At 39.9% G+C, this 15,709-nt stretch overlaps 1 protein-coding gene across 2 annotated transcripts in view; it reads left to right on the forward strand.

Moving 5' to 3' along the window:
* The window catches only part of MBOAT1 (membrane bound O-acyltransferase domain containing 1), a 56,654-nt gene that overhangs the window by 15,370 nt on the left and 25,575 nt on the right, over positions 1 to 15,709 (forward strand). For both annotated transcript variants that reach the window (XM_068674735.1, XM_068674736.1), the window contains exons 2-4: positions 5,862 to 6,007; positions 6,558 to 6,635; positions 10,357 to 10,452. In XM_068674735.1, coding sequence (XP_068530836.1) covers positions 5,862 to 6,007; positions 6,558 to 6,635; positions 10,357 to 10,452 — 320 coding nt within the window. The remainder of the gene's footprint in view (positions 1 to 5,861; positions 6,008 to 6,557; positions 6,636 to 10,356; positions 10,453 to 15,709) is intronic.

A 15,709-nucleotide genomic window follows, 5' to 3' on the forward strand; every position in this document is an offset into this window, starting at 1 on the left:
TTCAACATCAAAGTAGAAGCATCTCCAACAAAATGAACTTAAACATGTTGTTTGCCAGGTGTCCTTGGTTATGTGAAAAATAATTTTTTTAAAAGAGAAAAACAAGTTACTGCATTTCTCTAATGCTCGTTTTTTCTTTGCAAGCATGATACCTTCCTGGAAGATGAGGCTGATCTCCAGTGAAGAGGAATGTTTTATTATAGCATTCCCCATTAAAAATATTTTTTTTCAATTCATTTGTTCAGTTGTTCAAAAAAGACTACCACTATTGGACTCCACAGGCAGTGGTATGACTTGAGAAGAAGTTGATGTTGCCGTCAGTAGTTTCTATTAATATGCTTCCTTATGCTTTTCCAAGTACTGAAAACAGCTGTTTGGTGTTATGTGGTAAGTTGGTTAATGAGTAGAGAAGGGATGCTAATTTACAAGATAAAAAAAAAACTTGTAGCAGTCTCTTAAACTATTGCTCAGTACCTCACTAGTAGACAGCAGCAAATACTTAGTATCTTGACCATGGGCTGTGATGTCATTTTTAAACTGACTGCACACTTTCTTTGTGCAATGGATTTAAAGCCTTATTCTCCAGTTCTGCTGGTGAATGGTAGACTTAAAGCCTTATTCTTCAGTTTGCTGCTAAGCTCAAGGCCTAGGAGAATAGCAGAGGAATCTTCTGTGCTATCTATAATCTGAGGACAGTCTGCATCATCTGTTGTCCAGTGAAGCTGGCATGGACCTGAATGCCAGCTGGGAATATTTTGTCTGTCTGTGCAGAACTCACTTGCACCTCTGTCTGTGAGCATGTATGAACATGCATCAAGCCTGCTTTTGCCCAAGGGCTATAGGTTGCAGGGGATGCATCAACACCATGCCATCAAACAAGTGACAAGTTAACAGGGTGACTTATTGTATTGATTTCCACAGTGAATGAGAAGTAACTCAAATTAATAGCATTAATAAGATTTTTGCATATAGAGGACTGTCTCTTTTGAGTAATGAACTTAATTGCTATTTGGAGTTTGGAGAGAACTCTGTGGTCAATTTGTTACATCGTCCTAGATTTCTGGAAAATGAGATCAGATTTTCTGCTAGTATAATGGAGGAAGAAAGCAGTAAAGGAAAAGCAAAGTATTTTTGTGGTCAGAACAGAATGTAGGGTGTTTCTTCCTGATACTTAAGGAAAATGTTAAAAGCATTAAAATAAAAGACTACTTGCTTAAGCTTATTGTCTCTTCCACAAGTATGATCTAGCAATCCTCAAATGTCTATTACCATTTTGTTAAATAGGGAGATTTGCAGATGCAAGGATTGTGGGATGAGTGGAATGAAGCTTCCCAAAGTGGATGATTAGTAGCCTACCCTGAACTGTGGTGAGCAGTAGCCAAGACTATTTGTCATGACTTGGTGAAAGGATGTAAAGCCAGGTTTTGCCTCCTGCCATGTTTTCTGTTTTCCATCTCAAGAACTTCAACCTAAGAAAAGGACTTTCCTTTTTATCCTTGTAAGATTTCAGGTTTTCATTGTTGTTGGTGTTTGTTTGTTTGTTTGTTTTCCACAATCATTTTCCAGTACACCAAACTACATATTTACCTGTCTTTTTCTGGAAATGAAGTGTGGCAAATTGCTATTCCCCAAAGCCAGTTTTCCTCCAGAACAAAAGGTGATCTTTGTTCCCACTCAGTGTTGTTGGCAGGGGGTTCATTTCTTCCAGATGCTGACATTTTTAGAGACAGGTATCTAATGCCAGATATTTGGAACTTTGATGTTGTGACTTGCCAACTGGCCCATAAAAGTGTCCCACTGCAGATGGTTAATGAGACCCAGTAAAAGATAAGACCAGAATTTTATGTTTTATTTCATTTTTTTTTTTTTCTGAGAAAGGTTAGGAAGTTGGAGGTGACTTCCCCATGTAATGCACCCTGCATGTTGATAGAGATAACTGCGAAGGTGACTGAAGGAGTTAGTGTTTCCCCTTTCTACAGTACCAGCTCAATATTTGCCAAGTTGGTTTTACCCTGTTAAAAATGGGAGAAGCTCCAAATGTTTGATGAATTTGGAATGAACCTTTTATGTCCTTCAAGGGATTTGATTTTAGTGTGAAGAACTGTATGGGGATCTTGAAGTCATGTTATGTTTAGTTATTCTTGTGTCAACATCATCCATGCTTATTCTGTTGTTTTGACCAGAGTGATAGTTTTGTGTAAAATTCAGATTTGCAGACTGAACATCATTGTGTGTTAATGCTATTAGAGAATTTGAATGGATAAAAGGATGGAACAAAGATTTATTTTTCTTCCTTGTTCATACCTGGTGTTTACATGCTCTGGAGCCACCTGAATTTTTAAAGTCAAGACTATTAGATATTAAAGAATTCCTTAACCGGACGACAATAACTATCAATTCAGTTGGGCTGTATCTGTTCCAGTTTTTCTCTCTCTTCAAAATTACAGATATCTTGTTTCTGCATTGTAAGGCTGCCTTCAGCTGGCTGTGACTCAGGTGCAGGTCTTCCAGATGTCACTGCAGGATACTGTGATGAGATAGGCTTTACATCCTCCAAAGTTTAATCATGGAAAATGAAGATAGTATCTTGTTTTGGCAACGTACCATGGGCTCTGATTCCTGTTTTATTACATCTTACTTGCTGGACCATGGAAGGAAATGACTGTGTAAAAAAGAAGGGTGTTTCTTTTCTGCTAGCAAAATTGATGTGGAAAAAAAAATTAAGAACAACATTGAATATATGTGACTAGCATAAAAAAACAAGGGTTAAATGACTTATAATAATGGGTCATGATGAGAGATAATTGAAGGGATAATTCCTATATAATTTCTTTTCTGTTTCCATGTCATTTTTATGTGGACACCATCCATCCAAGTTCAGAAGCCTTCAATTTACTGTTAACAAATTGTTTTTAGCAACAGTGGAAATAACCAAAAAGGAGTAATATGAACTCTTTCCCCTTTAGGTAGCGCAGGAAAGTGTGACTCTTACTTTGCTTGTGATCCAGTACAGCGTTTCTTAAACTCTCAGGGATATGTTCACTTCAGCACCTTAAATATGCATAGTGAAGGATAAGAGGCATGTTAAATGGAATGTAGTAAAGTCACTGTCAAATGAATTGGCAGTGTTAGTGTGTGAGTGCATGTGTTTAAAACAGTTAGGTATAAATAATTAAATAGAGGTGGCAGTCATACGAAAAGCTATCACATCACTCTGTTATTCTGTAGAGTAATAGACCAGGTCTGGTGGCAGAGTCACTGCTCAGTTTTAAACAAGGAATTCAGCCTTCCAGGCAGATTGAATTCTCACAGCACTTGGAATGGAGTTCCCCAGTTTTGCTGGTACTTTTGCATTTGTCTTACGTTCCCCAAACCCAAGAAACAAACAACTGCCCCCCCTCTTTGTGACATGGTGGAGTTAAGAGGAGATTTGGTTTGGTTTATCCATGCTTTCAGCTTGGCTCAAGTAAACTCATTAGGGACTGATCACTAGAAGTATTCTGCAGTTACTCAGTATCTCTAAAAGCCAGTCTTGCAGTAAATTGTGTTCTAGATCTTTCAGGGTGCTCTGTTCAGCTAAACCACACAGAAATCAGATGCTGTGTTTGAATTCCAAGTGCAAATGTCCAGTGGGAAAGGTACAAGAAATATTCCTCAGTACTCAAGCTTGTTCCTTTTTTTTTTTTTTTTCCCAACAAGTACCAGATAGCTGATGGGTGACAGAAAGGTTTTATCAGTAATTGTTATATTTATCTGGCTTATGTGTTCATCAGTGTTTTGTTCCCTCTGTTGATGAATCCTTTATAACCAATCATGTTGTTTGTAATGTGTATGTGTTATTATAAACATGTATCTTGTGCACAGTGTTCATGTTGTTTTCTCCAGAAGCATTATGACCTTCCAGCACACCCTGTGTGCTTCTACCACAGATGTTTGAAGAGGTGGAGCTGGCATCTTGATGTTAGGCATCCTGTTGCATGCTGTACAAATTGAAGGTGCTACAAACCAAACTGTGGATGGTAGTTATTTTGTGGGAGAGAATCCAAGACTATAGTTTAAAAGACAAACCAAAGCATAAAGGGTGTGCTTTTGCTTTTATCCTGGTACAAGTATTTACCCCAACTTCTGCAAAAGCAGCATAAGGAAGAAATTGTCTTGGTGAATCTGTGCAACAAAGTGTAGATGTAATAGTGACATGGCTGGTGTGCCCCTGCTACCTTTAATCCCAGTAGCACAGTTAGTGCATGCTCTGAAGAAGCAATGGTATGGGCTAGCGACAGGGTATGTACACAAGGCTGCTGTGCTGTTATATACTGTGTGTTAGCTTGTGATGAAGTGGCTGCTGCTTGCTTTCTGCTGCTGCTATGGTTACCTGTCTTAGCCATATAAATGCTGTTATGAGTGTGTCTGCCATGGGACCTTGCACTTTAATTTTGCTGATGTCCCATCATTAACATCTCAGACTGAACAGACAGTGAGTAGATGAAAGTTTAAAAAAAAAAAAAAAAAAAAAAAAAAAAAAAGATTGCTTACTTTAACATTCTTTAGTGGTGTAAAGCATCCATGAATAATGCTGCACAGAAGGGGATATTGTCTTTTAAACAACTGGTTTCTTGGACTGTTTGCTCTTTCCTTCTTTCTGTACACTGAATGAGAGAGGCTCTGCATACCGCAAAATTGAGCTTCACTGGATGTACAAATATGACCATAAGTGGGAACAGGTTGAGGTGGCCTTAAGGTTCACTGAATAGTCATTTCCGTGCATTCATTGTTTGTGGAAGCATGTGTAGAGAGCATGAAGTCAGAACAGCCCAGTAGTGATGTGCTCTCTTCCAGCCTTTATGCTGTGGAAGGGGGAGAGAGAGGATGTGGATGTAGTGTTTTGAGTGTAACTGTATTGCAACAGGCCAGATGAGTGTTTGGAATTTATGCTGCAGAATTTTGGTTTTGTGAGACCAGTGCCATTGTGTTCCTTTATTTTCTGTGTAAGATTTAAAAAGTAAGAACTGTTATTTTCAAAGAAAGCATAAAGTACTGTCATGATAAGACATGCCCAACTCCTTGCTTTTAGGTGTAGTTCTGTAGTATCTTCTATTTGTAAATGCTGGTAATTTACAGGAACGGTAAATAAGTAGATAAGTAGATAAATAATATTTATTTGTTTCTGCTCCAAAGAACTAAAATTAAGTGAATCCAAGTATTTAAATAATTGCATTATTGTATTGCATTGCTGCAGTTCCTTGATTTGAGTGGTGCAGGCAGTAATATAGCCAACTAGCCTTTAATAAAAGCGTTTGAGCAGCACCATCTTGGATGTAGTCCACCAGAATAAAATCCATATGGGGCTCTACCATCTCATTAAACATATTGTAAATGTATTTTGACAAGAATGGTTGAAGCCAACAACCTCTGGACAGCCAGTGTGTCCAAGTGTAATATATCCTCCTGTCCTGGATTGATAGTTTCAGATAATCCTCTAATCCAAGTGATTGCTAATATGTTGTTGACTATTTAGCTTTGCGTGGTCTAGGATGACATGCTGCTGGAGAGCTCAGAGTGAATTAAAAATAATAATAAAGGATGGTGGATGAATAAATTAATTAAACTCCATCTGTCTAGGGCCCAGGCTGGTCTGCTTCCTGGCCTCTGCCTTGCACCAGGAGGGCAAAGAGCGGTGGAGAGTCACCACTTGGGCTCACAAATGAGAGTTCAGAGAAACAAAGAAAAATTAGTTTATCTCTTTTTTTTTTTTTTTTGCCCTTTCCTACCTCTGCTCTTTATTGTTCTGAGAATGGAGAGACTTCTCCTCCTCCACCTCCAAGAATTAAAATATTTTTTTTTGTTTTTCTCTTCTCTTGCAGATCAATTTTGTAGCCTGTCAACTGTTTGCCCTTTTGGCTGCCTTTTGGTTTCGTATTTACTTGGGTCCCAGTCATGCCAGCTCTGCTGTTCGCCATGCATTTGCCACCCTCTTTGGAATATACTTTGCTGTCTTCTGCTTTGGGTGGTGAGTATTTAATCACCAAGTAGACAAGGCTTGTGTGAAAATATTTTTAAACTCCATATCAGCTTTTCTGGATATTTTTTTTATTAGTCTTAAGACACTTTCTATTTCACAATCCTTTAAAATTAAAAAAAAAAAAGGGGGGTGGTGGTGGAAATTCCTACCAGCATAACCACCCCAAGCCCTCAGAGTAAAATGAGCCATGAAAACATTTGTGAGTGAGGCATTTAATCTGTGATGTATTTGTTCTGGCAGTTAAAGCCATAGTAGTATGCTGTGAAGATAGCTTGTTTGGAAAAGATTGAAAGTACAGTTTGAAAGTACACTTTGAGCTAGGCAGCTTTTTCTCTGAATCAAACACACTGACATCTTGTCAATAAGTGTTAATTTTTATTGGATATTCAGGCTATAAAAATGCCATTGTGATAATCCATGTTTACTGCATCAACACACATTTATGTCATTCACATGAGAAAATATTCCCTCGCTCTGAACTGCCAACCCCTGAAGGTCACAAAGAAATCACCTAAATATTCACTTTGTTGTCTTCAAGGTATTCCATTCATCTTTTTGTCCTGGTGATGATGAACTATGGCATTATGAATACGGCGAGTATTCCCAACATCCACAGGTGAGCGTTTGTGGCCACAAGACTGGAGCTGCTCCTCTGGGCTTCTCTCCTTTCATCGAGAAGCATGAGGTTTTTTTCCAGTACCACTTCATCTTATTTCCTTACTTTCTTTCCCAGTTACTTGTAGGGGCTTTGTCCTTTTAGTTACAGAAGCAGCTGTAATCCCAGCTTGTGGTTTTTGCCTTGATATATTGCATTTCCCTATGAAATTGCTGGCCCCAAAAGTAGTCTTTTGCAGGCTTAGCATTTTATGCCCAATCCCGTGGTTTCTTGAACATAATGAAGTCATTTTCTCCTTGGTATTGTGTCCTTGAGGATTGCTTTAAATAATCATTTTTAATGGGTTTTCCCCCTCACTGCTTGACCTTTAAGTATTTTCCACTTATTCTTGAGTTAGGTAGTTCAGTTAGGGTCATTGTGGCAGCTTAACTTAGTGATCTGTGAAATAAGTCTTGTATTAGGTGCTGGGCTTGGAGCTTGAAAAAGTAGAAAGTTCCACATGCTTTATTACTTTGAAGCAGAAGTTTACAGCAGCATCATGAGAAGTTCTCGACTATGGGTCTTTCCTTTCCCTGTACAGATGTCTTGGAGGAAGACACATAAGCCACATAAAGGGCTCTATCAAGTGAGTGCCTTCCCAGCTGAAAGACAGAAAGCACTCATGAAAATGAAAACTATGTGGAAGTTACATGTGCTGCTTTCACTGAATAAGAGGAAATTCCTGTGAAAGAACTCCTCTGCTCAGTCATTTCGCCTTCTCATGTGGGTGCCATACTCTTATAGCAAGCAAGAATTTTAAAAATTGTGTAGGCAGAGTTATTTGCTTCCCATCAATTTGCATAATTGGGAAATTTTATTTGTAAAACTGCTACTTTATAGCAGGCTAGAGGGATGAGCTGGCAGTTCTTCCCACTACTTTACTTTTGTGCTGGCATCCCTAAGAGTACTTGGTTCACCCTGTGGTTTGGTTTGGGTGTGTTACAGGTGGTTTCTCTCTGTGGCTCTTTCTGCAGCTGCTGATTAAATCAGCATGCTGAATTCACATCAGTCTGAACTGGGGATCCGAAACTCTTTCTTCACTTGTCTTCAGGGTCATGGCTGTCTGAGGATCTAATGCTCAGATCTCCCTTTCTTCTTTACCACTTCTTGAGGCAACCCCTCTCTGATATCCAAATGGGAAGCATAATTTATGATTTGTCGAGGATTGCTTAGAAATGTGAATGATAAGCAACAGGCCTGTCTTACAGCAGTTACTAGCATTTTGCACTAGCACAATAATGTTAATGAAGAAGGTTTATTTTATTTATTTATGTTTTTATTTATTTATTTTTCCCCCAGCCCATCACAGAGTATGAAGGCAAAGCCCAGAAGTCCAGAGATAATTAATATATTTTTTCAAAGTAATTGGACAATGTTTGCGACAGAAATGCCATCCAGAGGCCAGAAGGAAAAGTTGTTAAAAATGTGTATTATTTGTCTTCCAGTCATTATCCCTGCCCATCTCTTGAAGAAATGCAGGAGTAACTCATAACTGTGAGAGAGATGAGCTGTAGGAACCAAGACTACGCAGGGAGTCATCTAATGCTTGTATCTTCCTAGGCAAGTTGGAGTGGTAGTAGGAAATTGTCATGGTTTCATCAGGAAACCCCCTCACTCTTGCTGTTTAGCCACTTAGTCACAATGGGAAAAACACCTGTACATTGGAATAGAAACTGAGCCAGTTTGCATAATGTCACCTACTACAGCGAGATAGTCATGTGTGTACTTGAGTAAATGTGAAATAGTAATTCAACATGCTGAAAAACCTTAGGACGGCTGGGAAGATTGGGTTAGGTCTTTTCTACTGTATTTCACTATACTTGAAGCACATACACATTACTAATTTTAACAAAATAACTGTATTCAAGCGGCTTAAGAAACTTGAAAAAATCAAGTGTAACAGCTGGACCTGTGTATGCAGAAGGCCTCTGAGAATGATGGGACCTGTGTAGTGGGAGTCTAAGAGTTGCTCTCACCTCCTCTTGTCTCCCCAAATACAAGTGGGAGTGAACAAAAAAAATAAAGCAACAACATAGTTTAACCTGCATGCACCTTTCCATGGTTATTTTCAGCTGGTATGGTCTCTTGTGAAGCTGCCAGCTTTCAAGACATATAAACTGACAAATTAATATAGCATCAGAAACACTCCCAGCTGCAGCAGCAACTCTGTGTGTCTCTTTCTGCACACCCCCATTTCAATCTAGGTGCTTTACACTTATGCACTGAGGCTTATTTTAGACACTTCATCCCATCTATCACGGTTACGTATCTTGGCTGGGTGACTTGCCATTCTCAGTTGATGAGAGGGAGCCCGAGGACCTCACTGGACTGGATGTCTGACTGAGATAAAGTAAGATAGATTCTGCTCTGAATCGCCTGAAGAAGCTGTCATGTCCCCTCAGCCTGCCTTTCATCCTGCTGTTTGCTGCGACCACGTGCACTGCAGGTTGTCTTGTGATCCTTGGCTTCAAACACATCACTGTCACTCGCACTACAGTTTATTAGTCCCCAGGGAGGAAAAAAAAACAACTAATTTCTTTTAAAGCCAGCCATAATTTGAGAAAGGCCTGGCTCATTTTCAGTCATCTGCCGACTGTGGTTCTTGTTTGATTTCATCTTTAGTTCCCTGCTCTGCCCCATCCTATTCTGTGTCTGGTGGGGGAGGATACTGCCTGAGGCTAGGCTCTGCTGGGTGTGCAGGATGGGCAGTCTCTTTCCTCTGTAGGTCTTTGTGTCTTCTTCTTTGGCTAGCCTCTCCTGATGCAGGGAACTCCAGCAGGCCTGGTTGTGGCCAATCTCAAGTCCATGGGACTTTCATTCTGGTGTCCCAGCTCACCATTGCACTGTCTGGTTTGCTTCATTTGCCAGTCTTGTTTCCAGATGTCCACCTGCTTCTCACCTTCCTGGTGTCCTCTTTCTTGCTTGGGTAAACACGAGGAGAAGTTAGTTGTGAGAAGTGCAACACCTGGCCCACCTGGGTGCTGCAATGCTTCCAGACCTCAGACCATGCAAGTTGTATGGTAGACAGTGTCACGCTGCCCTCCTGCCTGCCAGTTTTGGGGTCATCTTGGAAAATGGAGAGTGAATTTATCAAGCTCCATGTAAGGAATGCTTCTTCTGGAAAGTGGCATAATTTGGCATTTAGAACTGAAAAGATTAGGCTATGCGTAATTATCTGCCTTTACACAGAATCAGAAGAGAGAAAATATCTTAAACTTGAAATAATATAGTTTTTTGTAGGTCAGTAAGAGTTGTATGTGTAAATAAAGGGCATGTACAGATAAAAAAGGCAATGGATAACTTCAACTCGTGCGACATCATCTGGTTTCAATACATCAAATACATGAGTGAGACAAATTTCAAAACAGCATGCTAGAGGGGGAGCTCTGAAATTGGAATGCCCAACTTGAAGTGATCATATATTTATTTATTTATTTATTTATTTATTTTTTCCTACCCACAGTGTGAGGAGGCATCTCTGTAATTGTTCAGCTGGGTTGAAATCCTTAGAAATCCTCTTGTAAATTTTGTGAGATCTTGAATCGTAGATTGGGACTTGTAAACAACATAATTTGCAAAAATGAAGCCACACTCCTAAACAAGCCCAAGCCCAGTCTGAGTGATTCCTTTTCTTGTTGGTACTTGTGTCGGTAACTATGTGTTCTGTATGTTATGTTTTTAGGTACTCCTTTGTCGTAGCTATGGGATACCTCACGTTGTGCCACATAAGCCGAATATACATATTCCACTATGGTATTCTCACTACAGATTTTTCCGGGTGAGTGAGTCTGCAGGCTGGGTCCTGCATCAATTAATATTAGATGAATTTAGTACATTTTATGAATAATATCGATGTTATCTGGGGAGCGCCCACAATTCTGTTTGGCTTAAGCTTTCTCTAAGACCTTCTTAAAGGAGGAAGGAACAAACACTGTGTTTTTTTTTAGTGACTCATTGCTTCTGCTGTTTCCCTGCTAGGCGCTACCTGGTTAGGAAGGTAGGTGGTGGTTCCCTCTCGAGCAGCCTGCTAGGACAGCTCTGCACAGTCTCTTGCAGGTGCTGGAGGAGCGAGCCAGCGAGGCTGATGCTCTGGGTCCCTGGTGCTCAGTCCTGAGAGGTGGCGTGGACTGGGGTGGGCTTCCCTCCTCCCACTTTTCTGGGCATGGCCATTGTCTTGGAGCTGTCCTTTCCCCTGTTCCCATTTATCTACATCTGGGAAGGAGGCCAGGGGTGGCATTGGGAGGGTGTTTCCCACCCCAGGGGCTCTAGGTGCTGGGAAGGGAGGCTTGGGGGGCGACTGGCTGGAGGAGCTGGGTAAACAGAGAAGAGATCAGCTGTCCATCTTTGTGCCTGTGGTATGGATTCTGTCCTTGGAGCAGGTTGTGGCTGCTGTTAAACAGCACAGCTTCCCAATACGCCGTGCATTTCTGTGGAACGGTGATGTTTATATGAACTGTTGGCTCTCTGACTTCCCTGACGCCGTAGAGGATGCTTTGCAAAAATATAGGCAGCTAATGTTGTATATTTTTTTTATGAGAGGAAGGCATATTTTCTGCATGAATTAAAAACTGTGCTAATCCATATTCCACTTGTTTAATTGAATGTCTGAGTACAGAGTAATTTTTAACATACCATGAAAAATCTCTGTAAACTGTCACAGTAAGTTATAGATGACTCTTCCAAGTCTCTGTTGTCTTACAGGCATAGAGTAGGAAACTACTGTGTGTGCATGTGTCTCTCTGCGAGGTGGTGCTGGGTTTAACTGTTTAATTACATTTCGGGAAAAAAAATATGTCATTTTGGTACTCTTGAACTTTTTTTTAGAGGATGGGGTAGGAAACAGAACTCACACATTTAGAGAAATTTAGTTCCCTAATTTTTCTGTGGTTCTTGTAATACACAAAAGCATGTCCTGAATGAGTGTGGCATACCAAGAAGCCTATAAATGGGACTGGAATGTTATAGCTCTGTGTGTGTATGAGACAGAGAAAGCAATGTGAGAGAGCATGCTTTTCTGAATAGCGTGTTCAGAAATGCACTGTGAGGCATGTTAGCTGTCTCTTTCTGAAGACATTTAGTAAGGATCCAGCTGAGACTGGGGATGGCAGAAGAGGAATGGTAGTTGTTTTTATAAACTAGGTAGCATTTTCTTCCCTCATGGTGAAAAGGGAGCTACTCATCTAATGATGACCTTTCAGATAACAGTAGTGAAAGAATAATACCCAAACTTTTACTATTTGTTTTTGTCCTGATCCTTAAGATACAAACCAATTCTTAAACCAATCAAACACAAAACTGCCAAATAGGAAACAACTGGCAACTGTAGTACAGATGGCAACTACATCTTCATGGCACATTTTGAAAACAAAGAATGAAAATGAAAATATTGTAGTGGTATTAATAAAAACTTGCCATCTAAAGTGCTCAAACTGAGATCAGCCCCATAAATCTCTTCCAACCTGTTTTCCTGAGCTGTGAACAATACATGCCCTCTGAGGCTTTGTGCACATACCTAGAGATGTTATGACTGAAAGAGAGAATATTCTCCTTGACCACAGTTTTGCCACATATGAGCAGAATCTGAACCTCTTCTTCCCCGTTCTTGCATGTTTGATGGTTCCACATATATTGTGTGCAACAGTTGGGAAGCATTCAAACAGGCTTCTGGCTGGATGATGTCCTTAAAAATCTCTGTCACAACTTGAGAAACTACTAAAACAGAATCCATGTAGCAATGCCAATCTCCCTTCAGCCTCCCAGCCTTTTGTTTGAACATAATGTAAAGAAGCACACCCCTGGATTTAGGGGAGTTGTTAAGAATGAACAAAAAGCCTGTCATCTGCTAATTTGTTAAGAATGAACAAAAAGCCTGTCATCTGCTAATTTGTATTTGAGCTCTCAGTATCCCTTAAGTCTCTGGTGATACCTGATTACAAGGAAGAAGTTTTAATCCACATCAGATAGGCACGTAACCTGTTCTAGTGTCATCAGCTTTCTAATGTTGGTTCCTTGAGGTGACAAGCCAGATGTTAAGTGGATGTTTCTCAATGTCAGTACTGCAAGTTGGTATACCTTGTTTGCTCTTGCAACCTGCTTTGTGCACTTAACAGTTTGCATGCATAACCCTTTCTATATGTATTTCAAAATGTATATTTTTGGTCCCTTAGTAATTGTTGGTTGTTCTTTTTGTTTGGTCTTCCCCTTTCCTTTTTGTGAACGCAGCTTGTAAAATGTGAGTAGAGATGGACAGAGAACAAGGTGTAACTTTTGAGTCATATCTTAAGTAAAGGAAAACGAAAGATCAAGCTGTGACTCATCACTTCAAGTTTAAGGAGTAAGGGAACTTGTTCTCTACTGGTGACTAGTTAATTCTTCTAAGTCCAGCAAAGGGTAGGTCCTGACTCCCACAATCAAAATGATGCTCAAGCTTCTTGCAGCAACTTCTTAAATTAAGAGTTTTCATGTATTGCATTGTACTTAGGTGAAAAGTCCTCTCCTATGAACTACATGACAGGTTTTAATGAAGACAAAATCCAGCTTGCTATCCTTTAATTTTGATTATATATAAATACATATTTAAATTTAATCAACGTTCTTTCATTTATCTTATTTCACAAAAATGTTTTGACACAACCTAGGAAATTTCTCCTGACATCTTTCTCAAAGAAAACCCAATTTCTTTTTTTCAGCACTAATTGTAAGATATGTGAATGCTGTGCTTCCCCCCTTAACTCATAATCAGTCTTTGAGAGAAACATGCATATTTTATTTTGCTTGGTTTGCATGGCATTTATACATTGTACCAAGGAAAACTAAATCCTAACTCTTTCTCTCTTTTTCTCTTTCTTATTTCTTCTTTATGCTAAGAGGATTATGCTGGTAAGTTGCCTGGTTTCTATACAATGTTATAAAAATGGTAATACTAACATACATTTTTGTTCATTGTGTCAGGCTTAGACTGAGTATAGTAATACTCTGGCTTTAGGGAGAAAAAAGTTTAAAATAAAATCAAGGGATTTTGGATGGGGTTTCTGAGAACTAGTAATAGATATGGCTTCAATCTAGCAAGCTACATGAGCAAATACCATATGCATATGATCATCTGGACAGAATTCAGGGGAACTCCTCATCCATGTGAAGTTTTGTGTCTGCTTTAATCCTTTGCTTGATTAAGACCATAAAGGTTTTTCCTCTTTGAATTCATGCAGTGCCCGAGCAAAATTTCATAATATTGCAGCTCCTTCTGTCAGGAAATGGTCAGCCATGCATATGTGAGCTTATTGGTGCCATTCCTTACAGAAAAAAGCTCAGTTTGTGAAAATCACCATATACATTGGCATTGGTTTCAGCCTGCTGATGGTCTTGGGGACACCAGAGCCTGGATCACCAGGGAGGTGCAAGCAGTTTTCCTCCCTACAGAAACCCCTTACGTTCGTGTTATTGTGGACATCGCTCCCAAGAACTAGTGGATATCTTCACCTGATAGCTATATTCTACATGCTGAACAGCAGCATTATTAGCAAACTGATCTGAAAGGGATGGTCATTGAAAGAGCTCTCCAGAAAAGCCATACAACCAGATACTTCAGTAATGAGTGTTGCTTCAGGCAGTGAATTCTTGTGAAGGTTCATGTTTTTCTACTGTTTTTCCCCTCTCAATGGCTTAGTGTCAACCACAAAAGAAAAGAACAAAGGTACAACAGCCAGCTTTTACAAAGGAAATACATTTGCTGATGGAAACAGACATAGAGCTACTCTGTTCCCCTAATGCTGCGTTGAACCACAGTGCAGAAATACTATCTGGTCCTGTGAGTTTAGTTGGTTATTTTTATTTTCTTCTCCTTAAAATATATAAAGTGCAGTGTGTTGTTTGCAGTGTTTGTTCCAGAAGCTCTGGATCGCTCTGGTGCGCAGCAAGTCTCTAGAGGCAATATTAGCAGAGCAGGTGCAGGGCAAACAGTGCAAGCTTGGGGCTGGTTTCTGCTGTTAAAACTGCCCTGTAAAGGGCTGCTTTTCTTTTTTCTGTGCCTGGTCACTGCTCGGCTATTCTGCCAGGCCTTTTTGCCCTTGACACTACACTGAGATCGCTTACCATGGTTGCACAGAAGCCCTGAAGGAGCTGCAACACAGGAACTACCAAGTAGCCAAGATTCAGTCAGTCGATACCAGAAAGTTCCACCTATCTAGTGTGCCCTGGGATGCTTTTCTAGAAGTAAATACTATATTAAGTGAAATATTTCTGTTATGAAGGTGTGAAATACTGTTTGGGATCTTTCACCAAAAAACAACAAGAAGCAAATTGGAAATTGCTTTGGAGGCATGAGCATGTTCAGTGAAATGTTCTTCCTCTGTGTATGCTTCAGCAGTTCTTCGTTTTTCTGTTGAAAGGGGAAGTCTGAGCCTGTTGCCAGTGAAGCTGTTGTGGTGTCCCTGGCTTAGTGATCGCTTTGCCAGCACAGTTAATGTCATAGTGGAGTGTGTCTCTGTGAACTCCTCATACTTGTTTCCAGGTTAAAGAGACAAACCTGAAATAAATGTTTGCTTTTTTTTTTATTATTTTTTTTATTTTTTATTTTTTCCCTGCAATGAGCCCTTTGACTCCACCTACTCTCTTAGTGAAATCAGGTCAGTGGAAACTATTTCTAGCTAGTGTGTGCCAGACTTCTCCATGGGATTACCTAAGGTCAAGCAGAGTCTGCTTGGTAAATGTAAACGTCTTCTCTCATAAGCACTGAAGGTTGCTTGGTGCAGAAGCCTGTCTGTGATATGGGAAGGATCCCCATAGCAGACCACAAACTAATGCAGACATCCTGAGTTTCCCTGGCCTGTGCTGCTGGACAAATTTTGGTGGGACAAGTCATGTTTGAAAATGACATTAACTGGAATGTTTCTATTCGGAAGGTTTACTCACGGGAGCAAAACCTTGTCTTTATTCAGCATCCTCTGTAAACTGTTGCATCTTTATTTTGTTATTTTTCAATGCATTTTAATTCAGGTAGAAACAGAGATTTTTTACTTATTGAAATAAATTTTCAT

This window comes from Anas acuta, chromosome 2 (genome assembly GCF_963932015.1).
Source record: "Anas acuta chromosome 2, bAnaAcu1.1, whole genome shotgun sequence".
Lineage (NCBI taxonomy): Eukaryota > Metazoa > Chordata > Aves > Anseriformes > Anatidae > Anas > Anas acuta.